This window comes from Malaclemys terrapin, chromosome 2 (assembly GCF_027887155.1).
Source record: "Malaclemys terrapin pileata isolate rMalTer1 chromosome 2, rMalTer1.hap1, whole genome shotgun sequence".
In the NCBI taxonomy this organism is placed as follows: Eukaryota; Metazoa; Chordata; order Testudines; family Emydidae; genus Malaclemys; species Malaclemys terrapin.
The window spans coordinates 128,662,021-128,678,079 of NC_071506.1; the positions used below are offsets into that span (position 1 = coordinate 128,662,021).

At 47.9% G+C, this 16,059-nt stretch overlaps 1 protein-coding gene across 1 annotated transcript; it reads left to right on the forward strand.

The window, feature by feature from the left end:
• The first annotated feature begins 6,384 nt into the window (after positions 1 to 6,384).
• ADRB3 (adrenoceptor beta 3) lies at positions 6,385 to 15,412 on the forward strand. Its single transcript, XM_054016615.1, has 3 exons — positions 6,385 to 7,831; positions 10,302 to 10,368; positions 11,937 to 15,412. Exons 1-2 carry the CDS (start codon positions 6,528 to 6,530, stop codon positions 10,333 to 10,335), a joined length of 1,338 nt encoding a protein of 445 aa, XP_053872590.1. The 5' UTR covers positions 6,385 to 6,527; the 3' UTR covers positions 10,336 to 10,368; positions 11,937 to 15,412.
• The last annotated feature ends 647 nt before the right edge of the window (positions 15,413 to 16,059 follow it).

A 16,059-nucleotide genomic window follows, 5' to 3' on the forward strand; every position in this document is an offset into this window, starting at 1 on the left:
AGTCTGAGATGAAGATACCAACCCACCTGGGTAAAGTGGGTGAGACCCTTTAGTGACAGCTGTTGTAGAAGCAGCGGTAGGATTCTGATCTCTCATGCAAATTATTTCATCTCTATGAAGGACAAGGACAAATACACAATTTAAGTGGTAAAGATAAGCAACAGACTGTGCTTTGAATATCCAGTTTGCATCTTTCTCTGCACCTTGGAAAATATTATTTAATTGCCTCTCCCACACAGTATTTATACAGCCGGCTGGAGAACAACAATTCCATTTCACGACAACTTTTGCGGGGCCAAAACTTGTTTTCATTTTGCATTGGAATGAGATGAGATCTTTAAAATACTTTGCGAAATGGAATTGTGTTGTAAAGGTCAGGTATTGGATTCGGGTCTCTCTCTCTCTCTCTCTCTCTCTTTGTCAGTGACTTGAGACTTCAGAAATCTTCTCGATGAAGAACTTTATGGAAACTGATACATCCCTCTGAAACATTTCAGCTTCAACACAACAGTATTTTTTTTTCTGCAAAGAAATGTTTAGCCAGAAATGGTCCAACCACCTCTAGTGTGTGTGTGTGTGTGTGTGTGTGTGTTTAAAAGGCTAATTGCTGTCATATTACAGCACTGAGATTATTATTCTGAGTTTATTTGTATTACTGTGCTACGTAGGAGCACCAGTCATGGATGAGGACCCCACTGTGCTGGGTGCTGTACAAACACAGAACAAAAAGGGTCCCTGCCCCAAAGATCGTCCAATCTAAGCATAAGGCAAGAAACAACAGCTGGATACAGACAGACGGGAGTGCAAGGAAACCATGAGACGATATCGATAGTTCCCCTGTGTTGCATAGCAGATGGAGGAAGATTACACTGTAACATATTAGGATCCAAAGCTTTTGTTCAGACTGAAACATCTGGTATTGAATACATACATGCAAGAATACATCCCAGACACACTCCATTTATCACGCGCTAATATTGCTAAAGATGATCCACAATGAAGTCAGCATTCAAGCAGTTCTTGGGTTGATTTGTAGCTGGCTTTGGTCTCTTAAGTACCCCCAAGAGCTTTCGAGAGGATGCGTGTGCAACCCTAAAGGCAGCAACGTGGAAATGACGATCTTATCTGGGTTCAGTGGAACTGGGGTTAGACCAACCACAGATATTTGCTGACGCCACAAGAAACAGTTTCCTTAATCCCATCCGAGCGGGACGATCTCAAAGGGGAATGAAGAACTCTGTGCAAAAAGAAGTTGCTCAGCTGCTAAAGCTGAGCACAGGAGAAGGTGAGAGTGTTAATGATACCGGGGGGGGGGGGGTTGTTAACTCAAAGCATGTGGCACCTGAGTCTGAAATCAGGACTAAGGAGAGCTTTTATTATAGAGCACTCAAAATGTGCCCGCATCTCTGTTTTGCTACTGTTGGACTAAACAGAGGGAGGGTGAAATCACTGGCAGCAGGAAGTTGCAGGAGAAAACAAGCAGCTAGCATTAGAGCTGTGAGAATATGTTTGGGAACGTTTGTACAGATACAAAACAAGGATTCCTTTTTGCAATCCTTTTTTATTATTTAAATTACAGCACATGAGAACAGGGCCCGTGCTGGGTGCTGCACAAACACATGGTGACAAACAGTCCCTGTCCTGACGAACTCACCACACTCCAAATAGACACAGAATGGGAGGTGAAACAGAGGCACGGAGCCATAAAGTAAGTTGCCCCCAATCACCCAGGTCAAATCCAGGAGTCGAATCCAAATCTCCTGATTCCCATTCCAGTGTCTCATCCACTAAGTCGGATGCCTTCAGTTTTATTTCCCATGAGCATTCCTACAAGTGCTTTTGGTTTGCAGAGAGTGAAAGTCTTCTGAACTTGTTCACCAGAAGGTTCAGTCTAGAATTGTTTGCACATCTACTTTGAAAATGCTTTGATTTCTCTTGTCCTGTGTATGTTTCATTTATCCAATCAGAAAGCAGAAGCAACTTGCAGGGACTTAAATGGCCAACCACGCCATGAATAGTAAGTCCAAGATTCAACTGAAGCAAATAATTTGAGAAAAAAACCCAAGGACTGAAATGTGTCTGACTCAAATGTTCCTATGACTATACTGAAAAACAAAACCAGTTATAAAAATCAAAGTTTGTTTGTGGATAATTCATGAATTGAGGGGAAAAAACTGTTAAATGAATAATTTATTATGAATAGTGAGTAGTTTTTGCTTATTGGGTGTCACATTATTCCTACTCGCTGAATCTTCAGATTACCATAGGTGGAGGGCTTGTGTCTTCTAAATTCTGGTATCTGCATGAACAGCAGTGCAAAACCTACCCACTCAGAAAATTAACCAGGAGTGTTTCATAGGAGGAACAGAACCTTAGGCCTGGATAAGAACTGCAAAGTTCTTAAACCCATACCTAGCTTTAAGCACGAGGGCCCTTTTATTTCAATGGAACTACTCACATGCTTCGAGACTACTTCTCCATTTTTTCTGCACCCGGTATAGTTATTTACACTAGTGAAAAGTGAGTGTCTCAAATGCTATGCAATCAGAATCTGAACTGGTTGGAATTTTTCAAAATGTCGATGAAACTGAAAAATTTGAAATGAAAAAACACGTTGGGCAAAATATTTGCAATTTTCACTCTTAATTTCCAACCAGCAACAGAGCTGGCAAAATTGTGACTATTTGAAATGCTGAATGTTTTAATTTCAAAAGAAAAGAAAAATGTGACAATATTTTTTGCAAAATGTCCCCCTTTTTGGACTAGTTCTCATCAGCATGTTCGTGTTTCCCGGCCACCCTGCCCCGGGGAGCGACTGCTCTGGGAGCAAGGGCAGGGGGATTCGCCAAACACACGTGCTGAAGTACTTTGCTGGATAAAGGCCGGAACGTCTACACTGCAAAGAGAAAACCCTGGCACCAAGTCTCAGAGCCTGGCTGGAAAGAGACTTGGGCTTAAGGGGCTTGGGATGCAGGGCTAAAAATAGCAGTGGAGATGTTTGGGCTTGGCCTGGAGCCTGGGCTCTGAGACCCTCCCCATGCACCAGATTTCACAGCCCCGGCTCCAGCCCAAGCCTGGATATCTACACTGCTATTTTTAGCCCCACGCCAACCCAAGTCAGTTGATCCCGGCTCTGAGACTCCATGCTGTGGGCCTCTTATTGCTGGGTAGACATACAATAGAACCTCAGAGTTAAGGAACACCAGAGTTATGAACTGACCAGTCAACCACATGCCTCATTTGGAAATGGAAGTACGCAATCAAGCAGCAGCAGAGACAAAAAAAAATAAAATAAAGCAAATACAGTACAGCACTGTGTTAAACATAAACTACTTAAAAAAACAAAGCGAAAGCAGCATTTTTCTTCTGCATAGTAAAGTTTCAAAGCTGTATTAAGTCAATGTTCAGTTGTAAACTTTTGAAAGAACAACCATAACGTTTTGTGAACATTTCAGAGTTATGAACCTCCTCCATTCCTGAGGGGTTTGTAACTGAGGTTTGATTGTACTTGTCCCAGCTGCCAAAGCATGAGCATGCGTGGGACAGCTTTGAGCAGCTCAGACAGAGCAATGTTCCTAGCAAATTAATACCTGAGTAAGTAACCTGCACTGGATAATGGCACCCTGACCGTTAGGATGCTGCTGAGATGCAGCATCCTTCAGCACACCTCTTGAGAGAAAACTGTCCAGATCCCTGCTGGTGTAAGTCTCCAAGCCAGAGGTGCTACATTAAAGTACAATGGCCACGGATCGAGGCCAGAGTGCCCACGCAGGGATTGCACCCTGGAGTGTCTGGTATCAGAAACAACTAAACTGAGAGAAATTCTGAAGCCAGGGACCAGATCCTCAGCTAATATAAATTATGGAACTATGCCAATTTACCGGAGCTGGGGATCTGATAACATTCAGTACTCCGAACGACACCCCCAAAACCAGCCTCCAAAGGCCAGGTAGACTGCACCTTGCTGGGAGAAGAAACCAGGGGGTAGTGGTCCTCAAATGTTTCTTGCTTCTTATTTTTGGGGCTTTCCTATTTTTGTGCTTCTGTTTCATTGAGTAGCTGGAGGTGCTAAGGAGCCAGCTCCTGCCCGTGGAGGTTTGGGGTACAGCCTATGATGTCTATATCCTGCCCCATCATAGTTACTGTGCACAGGCCATGTGGGTAGCGGGATGGTTCCCAGCACCAGAAGGCGAGCGCTCTCATACACCTCGGCCAGTGTGGCCCTGTGCTGAGATGGGAGATCCTGGGTTAGCAGGCCAGGATAGGGTGGAGCCTGGAAAGGGACTGTGGAGAAGGGCGAGGAAAGCTCCAGAATGTCCCCAAAGCCTCCCCGCCCATAACTTTGGTAGTCTCCAGCAGCAGATGCTGTCCTTTGGTACACTATGGAGGGGAAGGATGCATCTGCTCCAAAGCACATTGAACTCAATGGAAAGTCCCTTCCCCCTTGACTTGGTTGGGCTTTACAGGAGAGCCAGCGAGTGCACAATGATGAAGACAGTCCTGCCGCCCTTGACTCAGGACCGGCCGTGGCCTGCACCCCTGACTGCCTGGCGCACAGCGCTCCTGACCCTGCATGGAAACATCTGCACCAGAGGGAGCAGGCCTTCCGCAGGAACAAATGGACACATTCCCGGGGTGATGACCTCCACACCTAGGGCCAGTCCGTGTGTGGGGAAGAGCAGGGAACCGGCTGAGGCAGAGAGCGCTCCGCTGGAGCGGGCGCCCCGGGAAGAGAACAGGCCATTCCCCGGGGCTGAGCAGCCTAAGAGCTGCCGCTGCCCGCCTGGGAATGAAGGAGCGTTTCGTTTCCCGCAGGGATAAAATATAAACGCAGACGCGTGTCTCTAGCAGCCAGCCCCCGCCCCTTTATAACGCGGCCTGTGGCTACATCTCAGCGTAACTCCTGGAATAGTTTAATTCCTACCAAGTGAAAAGCCCCCCAGTCGGCAGAGAAGCGAACGGTCCCCGTCCCAGCCGGCCTCTGCCCCCTTCCCTTTGCACCAGGGCCGGCTCCAGGGTTCTGGCCGCCCCCCCCCCCCAAAAAAAGTCTCGATCTGCGGTGACAATTCGGCGGAAGGTCCTTCGCTCCCAGTGGGAGTGAGGGACCGTCTGCCGAATTGCCGCCGAATAGCTGGACGTGCCGCCCCTCTCCCGAGCAGCCGCCCCAAGCACCTGCTTGCCAAGCTGGTGCCTGGAGCCGGCCCTGCTTTGCACACCTGGGAGGAACAATTCGCTCGCCCGCCGCGCCCCTCGGACGTGCGTAACGGGTGCAGTTTTGTCCTGAACTCTGCTGTTATTCTCCTTCTCAGACCTTCCCCGCGAAGCTCTAGCGCCCGGCCAAGTCGGCAGAGGCAGAGAAAAGAGGTTCATGGGCCCGTTTGTCTGTCAGTGGAGCTGGCAGTGCATAAAGGAGGCCGTGTACGTGTCCAAACGCCATGGACAGTGGGACGAGAGATGAGGCGCAATGCCCTCTCGGTGCCCACAAGGCTGTGTGTGAAAACCGCTCCCTAGCTGCATGTGAGCGCCGGGGAGACGGGAGAAAGACAGACGAGCTTTCTTCCTATGCAGTGAGAAGTGTCGCTCTCTGGGGAGCATTCTGCTGTCCCTGACTCCCACCTTTTCGCCTTGGCGTGGGTTTGCGCTCAGCCGATTTGCGTTCGATGGAGCGCAGGAGGAAATTGATGCTTTCCGCGGACTAGAGGGGATTCGTGTCACCTCCGTCCCAGTGTCTGTGCCTGGCATCCTTGGGTTGTTCCCTCTTCTCTAGATGTGCGATTTGGGTTGACAAGGCGGGAGCGTTAGTGGGGGAGGGGGAGTGTATCTGTGTGTTATACAGGCCGGCAGACGGCTGTAGTTTATGTGATGGGCTTTAGCTGCAGGGGTAACCCACCAGGGAGAGGGAGTTTGCTTGTTTTGCGACTGTGGTGGTGCTGAGCAGACCTGCCAGGCGCAAAGTGCCCGAGGAGAGAGCCTGCTCTTGTGCTGGCACACGGGTTCTTCTGCTGCCTGAAAGTGTCCTCTCTGCAGTGGGCAAACAGCGGGGCAGCAGAGGAAAGGCACGGGGTTGTGGAGCGAGGAAGGGGCGCAGGAGCAGGAGAGTTACATTCTGAGCCCCAAGAGAAGGTGCAGGGGAAGGAAGGGGCAAATGTTGGACTCCAATATTTAAAATCCCCGCGGGGGCGGCAGAGAAAGGAGGGAAGGGAACAGACCCGGAAAGAGAGGACGTGTTCCCGGCTGCTTTTCTTTTTTTCAACGATCCTACGAGTGGGGCAGCCCAGCTGCGTCCTGTCCCTTTAAGGGCTCCTCCTCTGAGCAGTGCCACCGGGGTGTGTGTAGGGGTGGGGGAAGCCCATCCCCTGCTGCAGCCTTTTCAGAGCTCCCGGGGAGATGGCACAGGCTCAAGAAGCCTCTCACACACCCTGTATGGAGCCGAAACTCCGAGCGCTGCAGGGAGTTTGCCCTTAAAAGCTGGCGCCCCGCGGAGCGAGAGAGGCGCGGAGACGGGCGCACGGAGCTGCCCAGCTGAGATGGCTCCTTGGCCCGATAGCAACGCCACCTCCAGGGGGGACGCAGCCACCAACTGCACGGGAGCCGGCAGCCTGAGCAAGCAGTGGGCCATCGGGGCCGCCCTGGGTCTCACGGTGCTGGTGATCGCAGCCGGCAACCTGCTGGTGATCCTGGCCATCGCCAAGACGCCGCGCCTGCAGACCATGACCAACGTGTTCGTCACCTCGCTGGCCTGCGCCGACCTGATTATGGGCTTGCTGGTGGTGCCGCCGGGGGCCACCATCGTGCTAAGCGGCCACTGGCCCTACAGCACCACGGTGTGCGAGCTGTGGACCTCGCTGGACGTGCTGTGCGTCACGGCCAGCATCGAGACCCTGTGCGCCATTGCCGTGGACCGGTACCTGGCCATCACCTCGCCACTGCAGTACGAGGCGCTGGTGACCAAGGGCCGGGCCCGGGCCGTGGTGTGCCTGGTCTGGGCCATCTCCGCCTTCGTCTCCTTCCTGCCCATCATGAACCACTGGTGGCGGGACGGGGCGGACGAGGACGCGTTGCGCTGCTACCAGAACCCGAGGTGCTGCGACTTCGTCACCAACATGCCCTACGCCATCCTCTCCTCCATCATCTCCTTCTACGTGCCGCTGCTGGTCATGCTCTTTGTCTACGCGCGGGTCTTCGCCGTGGCCAGCCGGCAGATCTGCCTCATCGAGCGGGACAAGGTCCGCTTCCTCCAGGGCCCCCCCAGCCCCGGCGCCAAGGGCCCCCGCCGGAGGAGACCATCCCGCCTTATGGCCATGAGGGAGCACAAGGCGCTCAAGACCCTGGGCATCATCATGGGCACCTTCACCCTCTGCTGGCTGCCCTTCTTCGTGGCCAACATCGTCAAGGTCTTCTACAGGTCCCTCATCCCCGGCCAGGTCTTCCTCTTCCTCAACTGGCTGGGCTACGTCAACTCCGCCTTCAACCCCATCATCTACTGCCGCAGCCCCGATTTCAGGAGCGCCTTCAAGAAGCTGCTCTGCTGCCCGCGGAGCGCGGACCGCCGGCTGCACGCCGTCTCCAGGGACCTCCGCCGGTGCCCCTGCGCCTTCGCTTCCCAGGAGGCCTCCCCGGCGGACAGCAAGCCCGTGGCACAGGGGCAGCAGCCCGGGCAGGCGGAGGAGGAGGATGGGGGAACCAGCAGCAGCAGCAGCCGCTCCAGTAGCAGGACTGAGGAGACCAATCTCTCCTACCGCCAAAGCAATGGGCATGGCAATGCCCAGCGCCCCCTTAGGGAGGCCCAGCTGCAGGGCACCCAGACCACGCTGTGTCTGCAGCTGGAAGAGTAGGTATCAGAGCCTGCAAAGGGGGGGAGGTTAGAGCTGGGCCGGGGCGAGCCCCTGGGTTCGCAAGAGGTCAGTGCAAAGTACTGGGAGCTGATGCTTGGAGCAGGGCAGTGTGTGTGTTGGGGGGTGGGGGTTCAGACAGAACTGGCTCCACTTCTGGAAGAGTTTAAGCCAGGGCTAGTCCGTTATTTTTTGTCAAGGTCCACATTTCTTGGACAAGGTATAGTCAAGATCTAGACTCCAGAGAAAATAAAAAAACCCTGCAATGATAATGAGTAAATAAAAAGATTTCGGGGTCTGTTCAAAAGCCTTTGATGGGTCCAGATTTGGCCTGTTGTCTGACCCCTGGTGTAAGCAGTCACTCTGGCTGCAAAGCCATGGTTGTAGAGGCTCTGCCACCCTTCCAGACCAGCGCAGTGTCACTGGCTGTGTTAAAGCAGGCTGAGATTTCCATTTCACACTGGGGATGCCTTTCCCCAGCTAATCCAAGTGTCTGCTCAGACAATGCAAACTGCAGGCTGTCCAGGAGATTGTTTAGCCATCAGTGGAAAAGGGTGTTTTCTGCCAGCAACAGATGAGCTGGCAGAGATGCCTGGGCCAGCAACTGGTGCTGTTATAGTGACCTTGTTCTTTGGAAAGAGACACCTTGGGAAAACCACATCTAAGTCCAGTTAGTCACTTCCAAATTTAATTTGGTATGGGAAATCCCTGACATTAGCTAATATCTGGAAGGGAATGAAGGCCCGATTTGTAAAGGTTTCAAAGGCAAATGGTACTTAGCGGGCTTTTCTAAAGTACCTGTCTTTAAAATCCCTGCATTTGATCTATATTTCCCTGCTTCCAGTTTGATTTGCTTAGACATTGTTTTTCAGTCTAATCTAATCTAATGTAGCCTAATTGTTTCAAGATTTTGAATGCCCCCGTCTTATCTTAAAATTAGAGCTTTTGGGAGATTTATCAGGTAAATAAAATGTCAGTGATAACAAAAAAAAATCACATTTTTCTGTGTTTCTCCAACAAGCTTTACTAAAAGTGAAATTAGCTGTGTAAACACACAAAAATCGGGATTTTCCTTCAGGAAGAACAGAAGAAATTGGAGTTTGGTCGCTTTTATACATAAATAACATCCAGTAACTTCTTGCAGAGAACAGGAACTTCGATTGTATCTTTGCTCAGTTCTGGAGCTATTGCTGGAATAAGCTTTTAGTTTCACTCTGGTGTGAGGGTTGTGTTTTTCACGTGTTTTCCAAAGCACCCTGTTCTCTGGGTGTGCACTGCCATTCACAGGCTAGCTATCCATTTCTGATCAGTGACCTAAAAAACCACAGGTGCTTTGAAAGCATAAGATCATAGGGATTGTTGACAATTCATAATTACTTTTATTATTTATTAATAATACTATTTATTTCCAGGACAAACCATGAAGTCCGGACTGAGTCCTAGAACTGGTTTAAAATGTTTCCATGGGATTTTCTGGAAAACTTTTACTGGGTTTGCAACATTTTGAAATTTCATCAAAATGTTTCAATTGTCAAATGTTTTCAAGCAACTTTATAGACAGCCAACCTGCTCCCCACACACGCACACGACACTTGTCAATTATTTTTTTAAGTGAAAAAAAAATATAGGTGGTAGGAGGGTTGTTGATCAACAACAGAACTTTCAATGGCATGTTTTGCCTGATTCGAAATTCAGGAAATGTTGATTACTCTATTTAGTCCTTAGCAAAGCAGAACTGCAGTGGGCTGTAATGGGAGATCTCCCTGTGTATGGACTGATTGGGCGCTTCGGGACTCCGTCTTGCATTGGCAGTGCACCACTAGGGAACGCAGTGCTTTGGGAAAGAGCCGAGAAATACAAGGCACCTGCTGGAAGACTTTGCAGTGTGAATCAGACAACTGAAATACAAGGGGCATCATTTCAAGGGCATGAAGGCATAGAGGCACTGTGAGTGAAGAGATGAGTGAAGCCATAATGCAGAATCCTCACAGAAGTGGGTTTTAAGGAGGGATTAATCCATTACATACTCCCCGATTAATTTCTCATGGAAGCAGTCAGTTTCATGCATGGCGCAAGTGAGTAAAGCAGAGAGACTGTAGCTGTGATAGATTTAATAGGTAAAAGAAAGCTGAGTGCTTGTTAGTTTGAAGAAATGGTGTGTCTGTTTTGGAGCATAAATGTGCCCAAATGAAGCAGAGTTACTCTGAAGAACACATCACACCAGATACAATTTCTCAGGGTCTTCAAGACAGGGGTGAAATCTTGGTCCCACTAAAATCAGTGGCAAAACTTCCACTGACTTTAGGATTCCACCTAGGCTCTTTTGCATCTTTAAGCAAATGACACCACGCACCATACTTGTTTGTCTGGCTATTCCCTTGATGTGGCCATTATAAACACGTGCAAGTAAATGATAGAAATTACCTCTAAAAGATCTGATTATTAATTTATTGTCTTTTTTTTTTTAAGATTTACCTGCAATGAAGCAAAAGCAGGTCCTTGAATGTGCTTGAAAGGGAAGGAAAAAGAGAAGAATGTAAGTATAGATTTTTAATCACCTGGAAAATGTTGTGATATTCCAGCAACTAGCAGCGTCAAATTTTCAGAAGGGCTCAGAACTAGATTTCCAGGTGCTCAGCACCTGCACTCAGCATCAGGTTTTCAATAGAGCTCAGTACCAAACATACACCCAATGTGCTGAGCTGGTCTGAAAATCCGATCACCAATTTAAGCTGTGTGAATGGAATTTTACATCTTTAAACATGATTTAGATGAGGAAGCCACAGCCCTGAATTTCCTTTTGAAGTTGTTTATCCTAGTGAGATATCATTCTAATCCATGGTCACTGCTTTACACTTTCATGTGGAATTATCACACTATTATCTAATAATGCTTAGTACATACAGATAATAGAGAAAATAAGAAGGGATGGGCAAAGGCCTAGATCCTCAAAGTTATTTAGCTGCCTAACTTCACTGAAATCTGTGGAAGTTAAGAGCCTTAATACCTTTGAGGCTCTGGGCCAAAATTCTTTGGCACCCTTTGGGATGGGAGGCACTGTAGAAGTGTTTATTTCTGTAAGTCAGTTTGGATAAAACGAGCACCGGTAACTGGGGAATGTCTGGAGTTCACAGTTTGGGTTTGGATAATGTCAAAAAATTCCCATGCTTCTTTCTCCGAACTGCCTGAGTGTGTAAAATGGGGCTTCAGAACAGACTTCCCCAGGAGAGTGCTGGGACCTCTGCTTGTATTCCCGGCTGGAAACTAGGAAAAAACCATCAGATCCAAACATTTCAGAACCTTGAAGATCGTTCAGTCCAAATGTTACACTAATAGTTGAAGGTACAGAGGGCTTCTTATTTGATCATTATTGAGTCCCTTAGCTCTCAGGCAAACCACCCCAAACCTTTGCCCCAAAAGTGACCTGGAGAAGAAACTGTTCTGAGACTTGAAGAAATTCTCTTCACTTTTTTGGTTGATTTGTTTGTGCTGCCCCCTGTGTCTCCTGGCGTGTGTCTGGGCTGAGAGCAGAGATAGTGAAATGTCACCAGAATATAGAAAGGTATCTTGGCCCATCTGAAGTTGGGAAGTACCAGGAAGCTTTCGGGAAAAACCTGCTCTCATGAGATTTCCAGAATAGAAGTGCAGAAACCAAGGTGCCAAGCCATTTGAGATTTGCCCATCCTATTTTAGCAGCAGCTACAAACCACCTAGGCTCATTGGAAGTGACAGTCCCTATTGTGTAATAAAGTTCTTCATGCTCCTGTGTAAGGTATGGATCCTGATCCAACAAAGCACTTAAGAACATGCTTAACTTTAAGTGCGTGAGCAGTCCCAGTGATTGCTATGTTACTCTATATATTACTAACATGCTTGAGTTACTATATTGTATATGCTTTTGTTTCCACATGATGCATTTATTTGAATTTCAATGGGACTTAAGCATGGGCTTAAAGTTAAGCATGTGTTTAAAAGCTTTGTTACGTCAAGGACTAGGATGCTGACATCTTGAGAGTGGTTTTGATTATAGATGATTTTTGTTCAGAATTCATTCACTATTTTCTTTTCAAACTACAGTCAATTCTTTCTCTTCCTTTCTTCCAGGAATGTGTCAAAGCCCTCTACTGGGCTGTTGATCTTGGCTTGTGTGTCAGCTACTATCCACCTGAAAAAAAGGAATTAGACATGTAGATCCATAGTCTTTTTACTTTTGATGTTGACTCAGGTATTTTGAACGCACATACCTTAATTTCCTGCCTGTTTCACCAGGCTTGGACATAGTGTAGAGGAAACTGTGCCTTAAAGAAAAGTGTTACACGGGGGAGGCATCTCTTAAAACAATTTTTCCTGTATGCATGGCAAAAGTGTAGGAAAGAGGTGGCCTTTTGCTGTCATTAGTTGTTTTCAATAAGAGCCCTTGACAAGTGTTGGAATTATACCAGGGTCCCAGAGGGCGAAGCCTAGATAGCTTACTATGACTTCAATATCTCTTGTGATGGCTGGCTAGAGTCAGGTCTAGAAACAGCCTCAGCACCTCTTGTGATGTGAAGTTGGACTCAATATAAGAGACCTCCCTCTCCAGGGCTAGGCAGCTGAATTCCAGTACTGCTCAGGACACTAGTTAGATGAAGAACTGACCGACCTAAATGTGAACAGTGTGTGTAATCTCCAAAGATGCTCCAAGGGAAGAAGACATGAAGATGTTTCCTGTATAGATTGCAAGAGAAATTACTACCTCAGAAGCAGTACTTCAGAATGCAGCTGGAGTTTGACTTTGGTCGCCAGACATGGATTCACATCAGATGTGGCACTGAAAGTGCTGGGGTTTTGATACACTGGGCCTGATTCTCCCTGTGCTTTGTGCTGTCATTTACAACTCTGCACAGTGGATGTAAAATGCTACTAAAGAAGACTACACAGGGGTAAATGACTACACAAGGTGTGAGGTTGGGCAGAATCGGGCCCACGATGCTGAGGTAATGGACTGTGTGAACATTTATTGCCTAGAAGCATTAACTTGGTGCATCAAATGTGACTGAACCGTTGATGGAACTTTTATTTTCCTTTTCTGATGCAAATGTTGCTGAAGATGCGTGCACAGAACATGGCTGAGCCCACTGCAGGGGCCCAGGTGGAGGGGAAGAAAAGGCCTCTCACAAACAAGAGACCTTTCCACAATCTTCTGTCCAATTTCAATCTCCGAATCGCTGCTAGTTTGGGCAAAGTCAGAGCTGGGCCTGGGGAAAAACACAAGGTGTGTCTACACTGCAATTACAAACCTGCTGCTGGCCCAGGCCAGCTGACCTGACTCATGCGGTTGGGGCTCAGGGTGTAGAAGTGCAGGCGCAGACTGGAGCCCGGGCTCTAGGACCCTGCAAGGTGGGAGGGTCCCCGAGCTAAGGCTGCAGCCAGAGCCCGAACGTCTACACCGCAATTAAATAGCGCCTTAACCTGAGTCAGCCAGCACGGGCCAACCAGGAGTTTTTAATTTTAGCATTCAGGCCTTTAAAGGTCTGTCTACACTGCAGAGTGAGCCTGCAGTAATACATTTAGCAAATAGTAATGCAAACAAGAGAAAACTAGAGGAGGGGACATGGGAAGTCATTAAAAATTTACCCCCAGCTCCTCAAAGGTACTTAGGTGCCTAACTCCCATTAATTTCAATGGGAGTTGGGCACCTAAATATAGGATCTGTCCCTTAGCGTCAGGAGAAAATGAGTTCTGAATAGGTGGGGATGCTCTGAGCACAGGAAGGATGTGGACAAAAATGCTAATTCAAATATTTTAAACAATATTCTTATGTCACAGAGGAAACTGATTAGTAAATCGGATCGGCTGTAGATGGTTAAAAAACATCAACACTTTGCTACAACCAGTGCTGGAGGGGAGAGCAGCATGGTGTTAGCATCAGGTTCGAAATGCCCGAACTTCCTAGAACATCATGTGTGAATCTTGCAAGGGAGGTCTAGCCCTACGCCTGCCAAAGGGGATACATAGAATTCCATGGAGGTTTTTTTAGATGAACCCTTACAAGACAAGATTCTCTTTGCTCTGCCTGGGCATAAAACTTCCCTTGGCACTTTTTGTGAGAGTCAGAGGTTGGCCAGACTCCTCCACCTCCTCCATCTGTGCAGTGTGATATGTACCTGTTGGCTGTAGCCCTCCACTCCAGAGGCAGCTGCACTTTAGCTGTGCTATGTGTATATGGTTAACAAAATGTTTTAGGATTCTCCAGGATGAAAGGTATTATTCTTGCTAGTATACACTCAGCAAGGGAGATATAAACTTGGACAGGAAACAACAGTCCAGCTAATCTCTAGGCCCCTGAAACAACCCCACAATAAAGTGGTAACTACATTATGTTCTGTGCACCTGGGGCTGGACCCTGCAAGGCAGGAGCACCTGGGAGAGAGCACCTTGTAGGATTGGGCCAATAGGGCTCCACATATTACTCTTGGTTTCTGAGATGGGTCTTGCAACCTCTAAGGCTCAGATCCCCAAAGGGATTTAGTCACCTAACTTCTACTGAAACCAATGGGAGTTAGGAGCCTAAATACCTCTGTGGAGCTGGGCCGAAGGGCCTTTCTTTAGATGCTCTGCGTGCCCGCAACTCCCAGCCAGTTGAGTGGGAGCTGCAGATACTCAGCAGTTCTGAAAATCAGGGCACCAGGGCCTATTCCAGCTTCCATGGAGGCCACAGGTGCAGGCCCTAAGGCAGAGAAGCTGAATCCTAGCTCTGTCTTCAGGCCCAATCCCCGAACGGTGATTGCAGGTCTCCGTGAATAGCCGGACAGATACTGACCATACACCTGAATGTGAATCCAGTAGAACCTCAGAGTTGCAAACTGACTTGTCAACCACACACCTCATTTGGAACTGGAAGTACACAATCAGGGAGCAGCAGAGATAAAATAAGCAAATACAGTACAGTGCCGTGTTAAACGTAAACTACTAAAAAAATAAAGGGAAAGCAGCATTTTTCTTCTGCATAGTAAAGTTTCAAAGCTGTATGAAGTCAATGTTCAGTTGCAAATTTTTGAAAGAACAACCCCAATGTTTTGTTCAGAATTACAAACATTTCAGACTTACGAACAACCTCCATTCCTGAGGTGTTCGTAACTCTGAGGTTCTACTGTACATGCCAGAATCACAGTGCTGGAAGGTCTGTAGCTCTCTGAAGCAGTAGCAGGGTATGCATTTGGGGCCTGAGTCTTACTTCGGCCATGGTACAACGCTGGAATCATGGAAAGGCGCCTGAGAGTGGCTAATTTACTCTCACTTGAAGGTTCCTTTACACTCCCGGAGTGGTGAAAAGTGGTCTTAGTCTAAATGAGAATCAAACCCTTGGACTCCATCCTGCATGAGAGCTACATAGACATTGTACACATTATCCAATGTAAATAGTATTATGTACAAATATGCCCTTGTATTTATGGTGGTGTGCATATACCCTGCTAGTTTGTTATATCTTTCTCTGGGAAGTTTTTGGTTGTAAATATGATGGTGATTGTCATTTTCCCCTCATGTGAAATAAGCCTTCAAAAATTCCCAACAGTCACTTGTAAATAAATATATATACCTAAAAACATGTGAGTATTGAGGTGTTTCTTTTATACAGGAAGAACCGTCTGCGGTTCTTCTCAGAGCTGGCTTTGGAGCAGTCTACGTTTTGGGAACAACGTAGATCCAATGGTCAGATTCCACTGAAGTAGCCCTATTTCTGTCTCCTAAAGTGGCTTCACTAATATCAGATATGGGAGTCAATAGGTAAGCACAGAGGTGATGAGTATAGCAGTCCAGTGCAAGAGGACACGAGTGCCAGCCCTGGAAAAGGGAGATTTTCCAAGGCATAAAGGGCAGTTCAACACCCAACTCTCAGGGCTGGTTTACACTGGGAATTTACAGTGGCATAACTACATCGTTCTGAGGTGAGAATTCTTCCGTCAACCTAGCTACCCCTCTTGGGGAGGTGGAGTACCTACGCCAAACGGAGAACCCTTCCAGTAGATAGTGTCTACACTGAAGCATGACAGCAGTGCTGCGGTAGCATTTCAAGTGTAGATGAGCCCCCATCGGCTTTCAGTGGGAATTGGGCACCTAACTCATTTATACCTTTGAAACCAGCTCCCCATTTTGCAGTAAAGGAGGTGCTTTTTCCAGGAACTCAGTGTTATTCAATGGAATTCACCCTTCAGGGCAGGCAGCCCCTTTTGGCCCAGAGAGATTT

Coding starts and splice junctions, on each gene's coding strand:
- ADRB3 (XM_054016615.1), top strand. CDS start 6,528: ATGGCTCCTTGGCCCGATAGCAACGCCACCTCCAGGGGGGACGCAGCC. Junction 7,832..10,301: donor CTGTGTCTGCAGCTGGAAGA/GTAGGTATCAGA, acceptor TTTTTTTTTAAG/ATTTACCTGCAATGAAGCAA.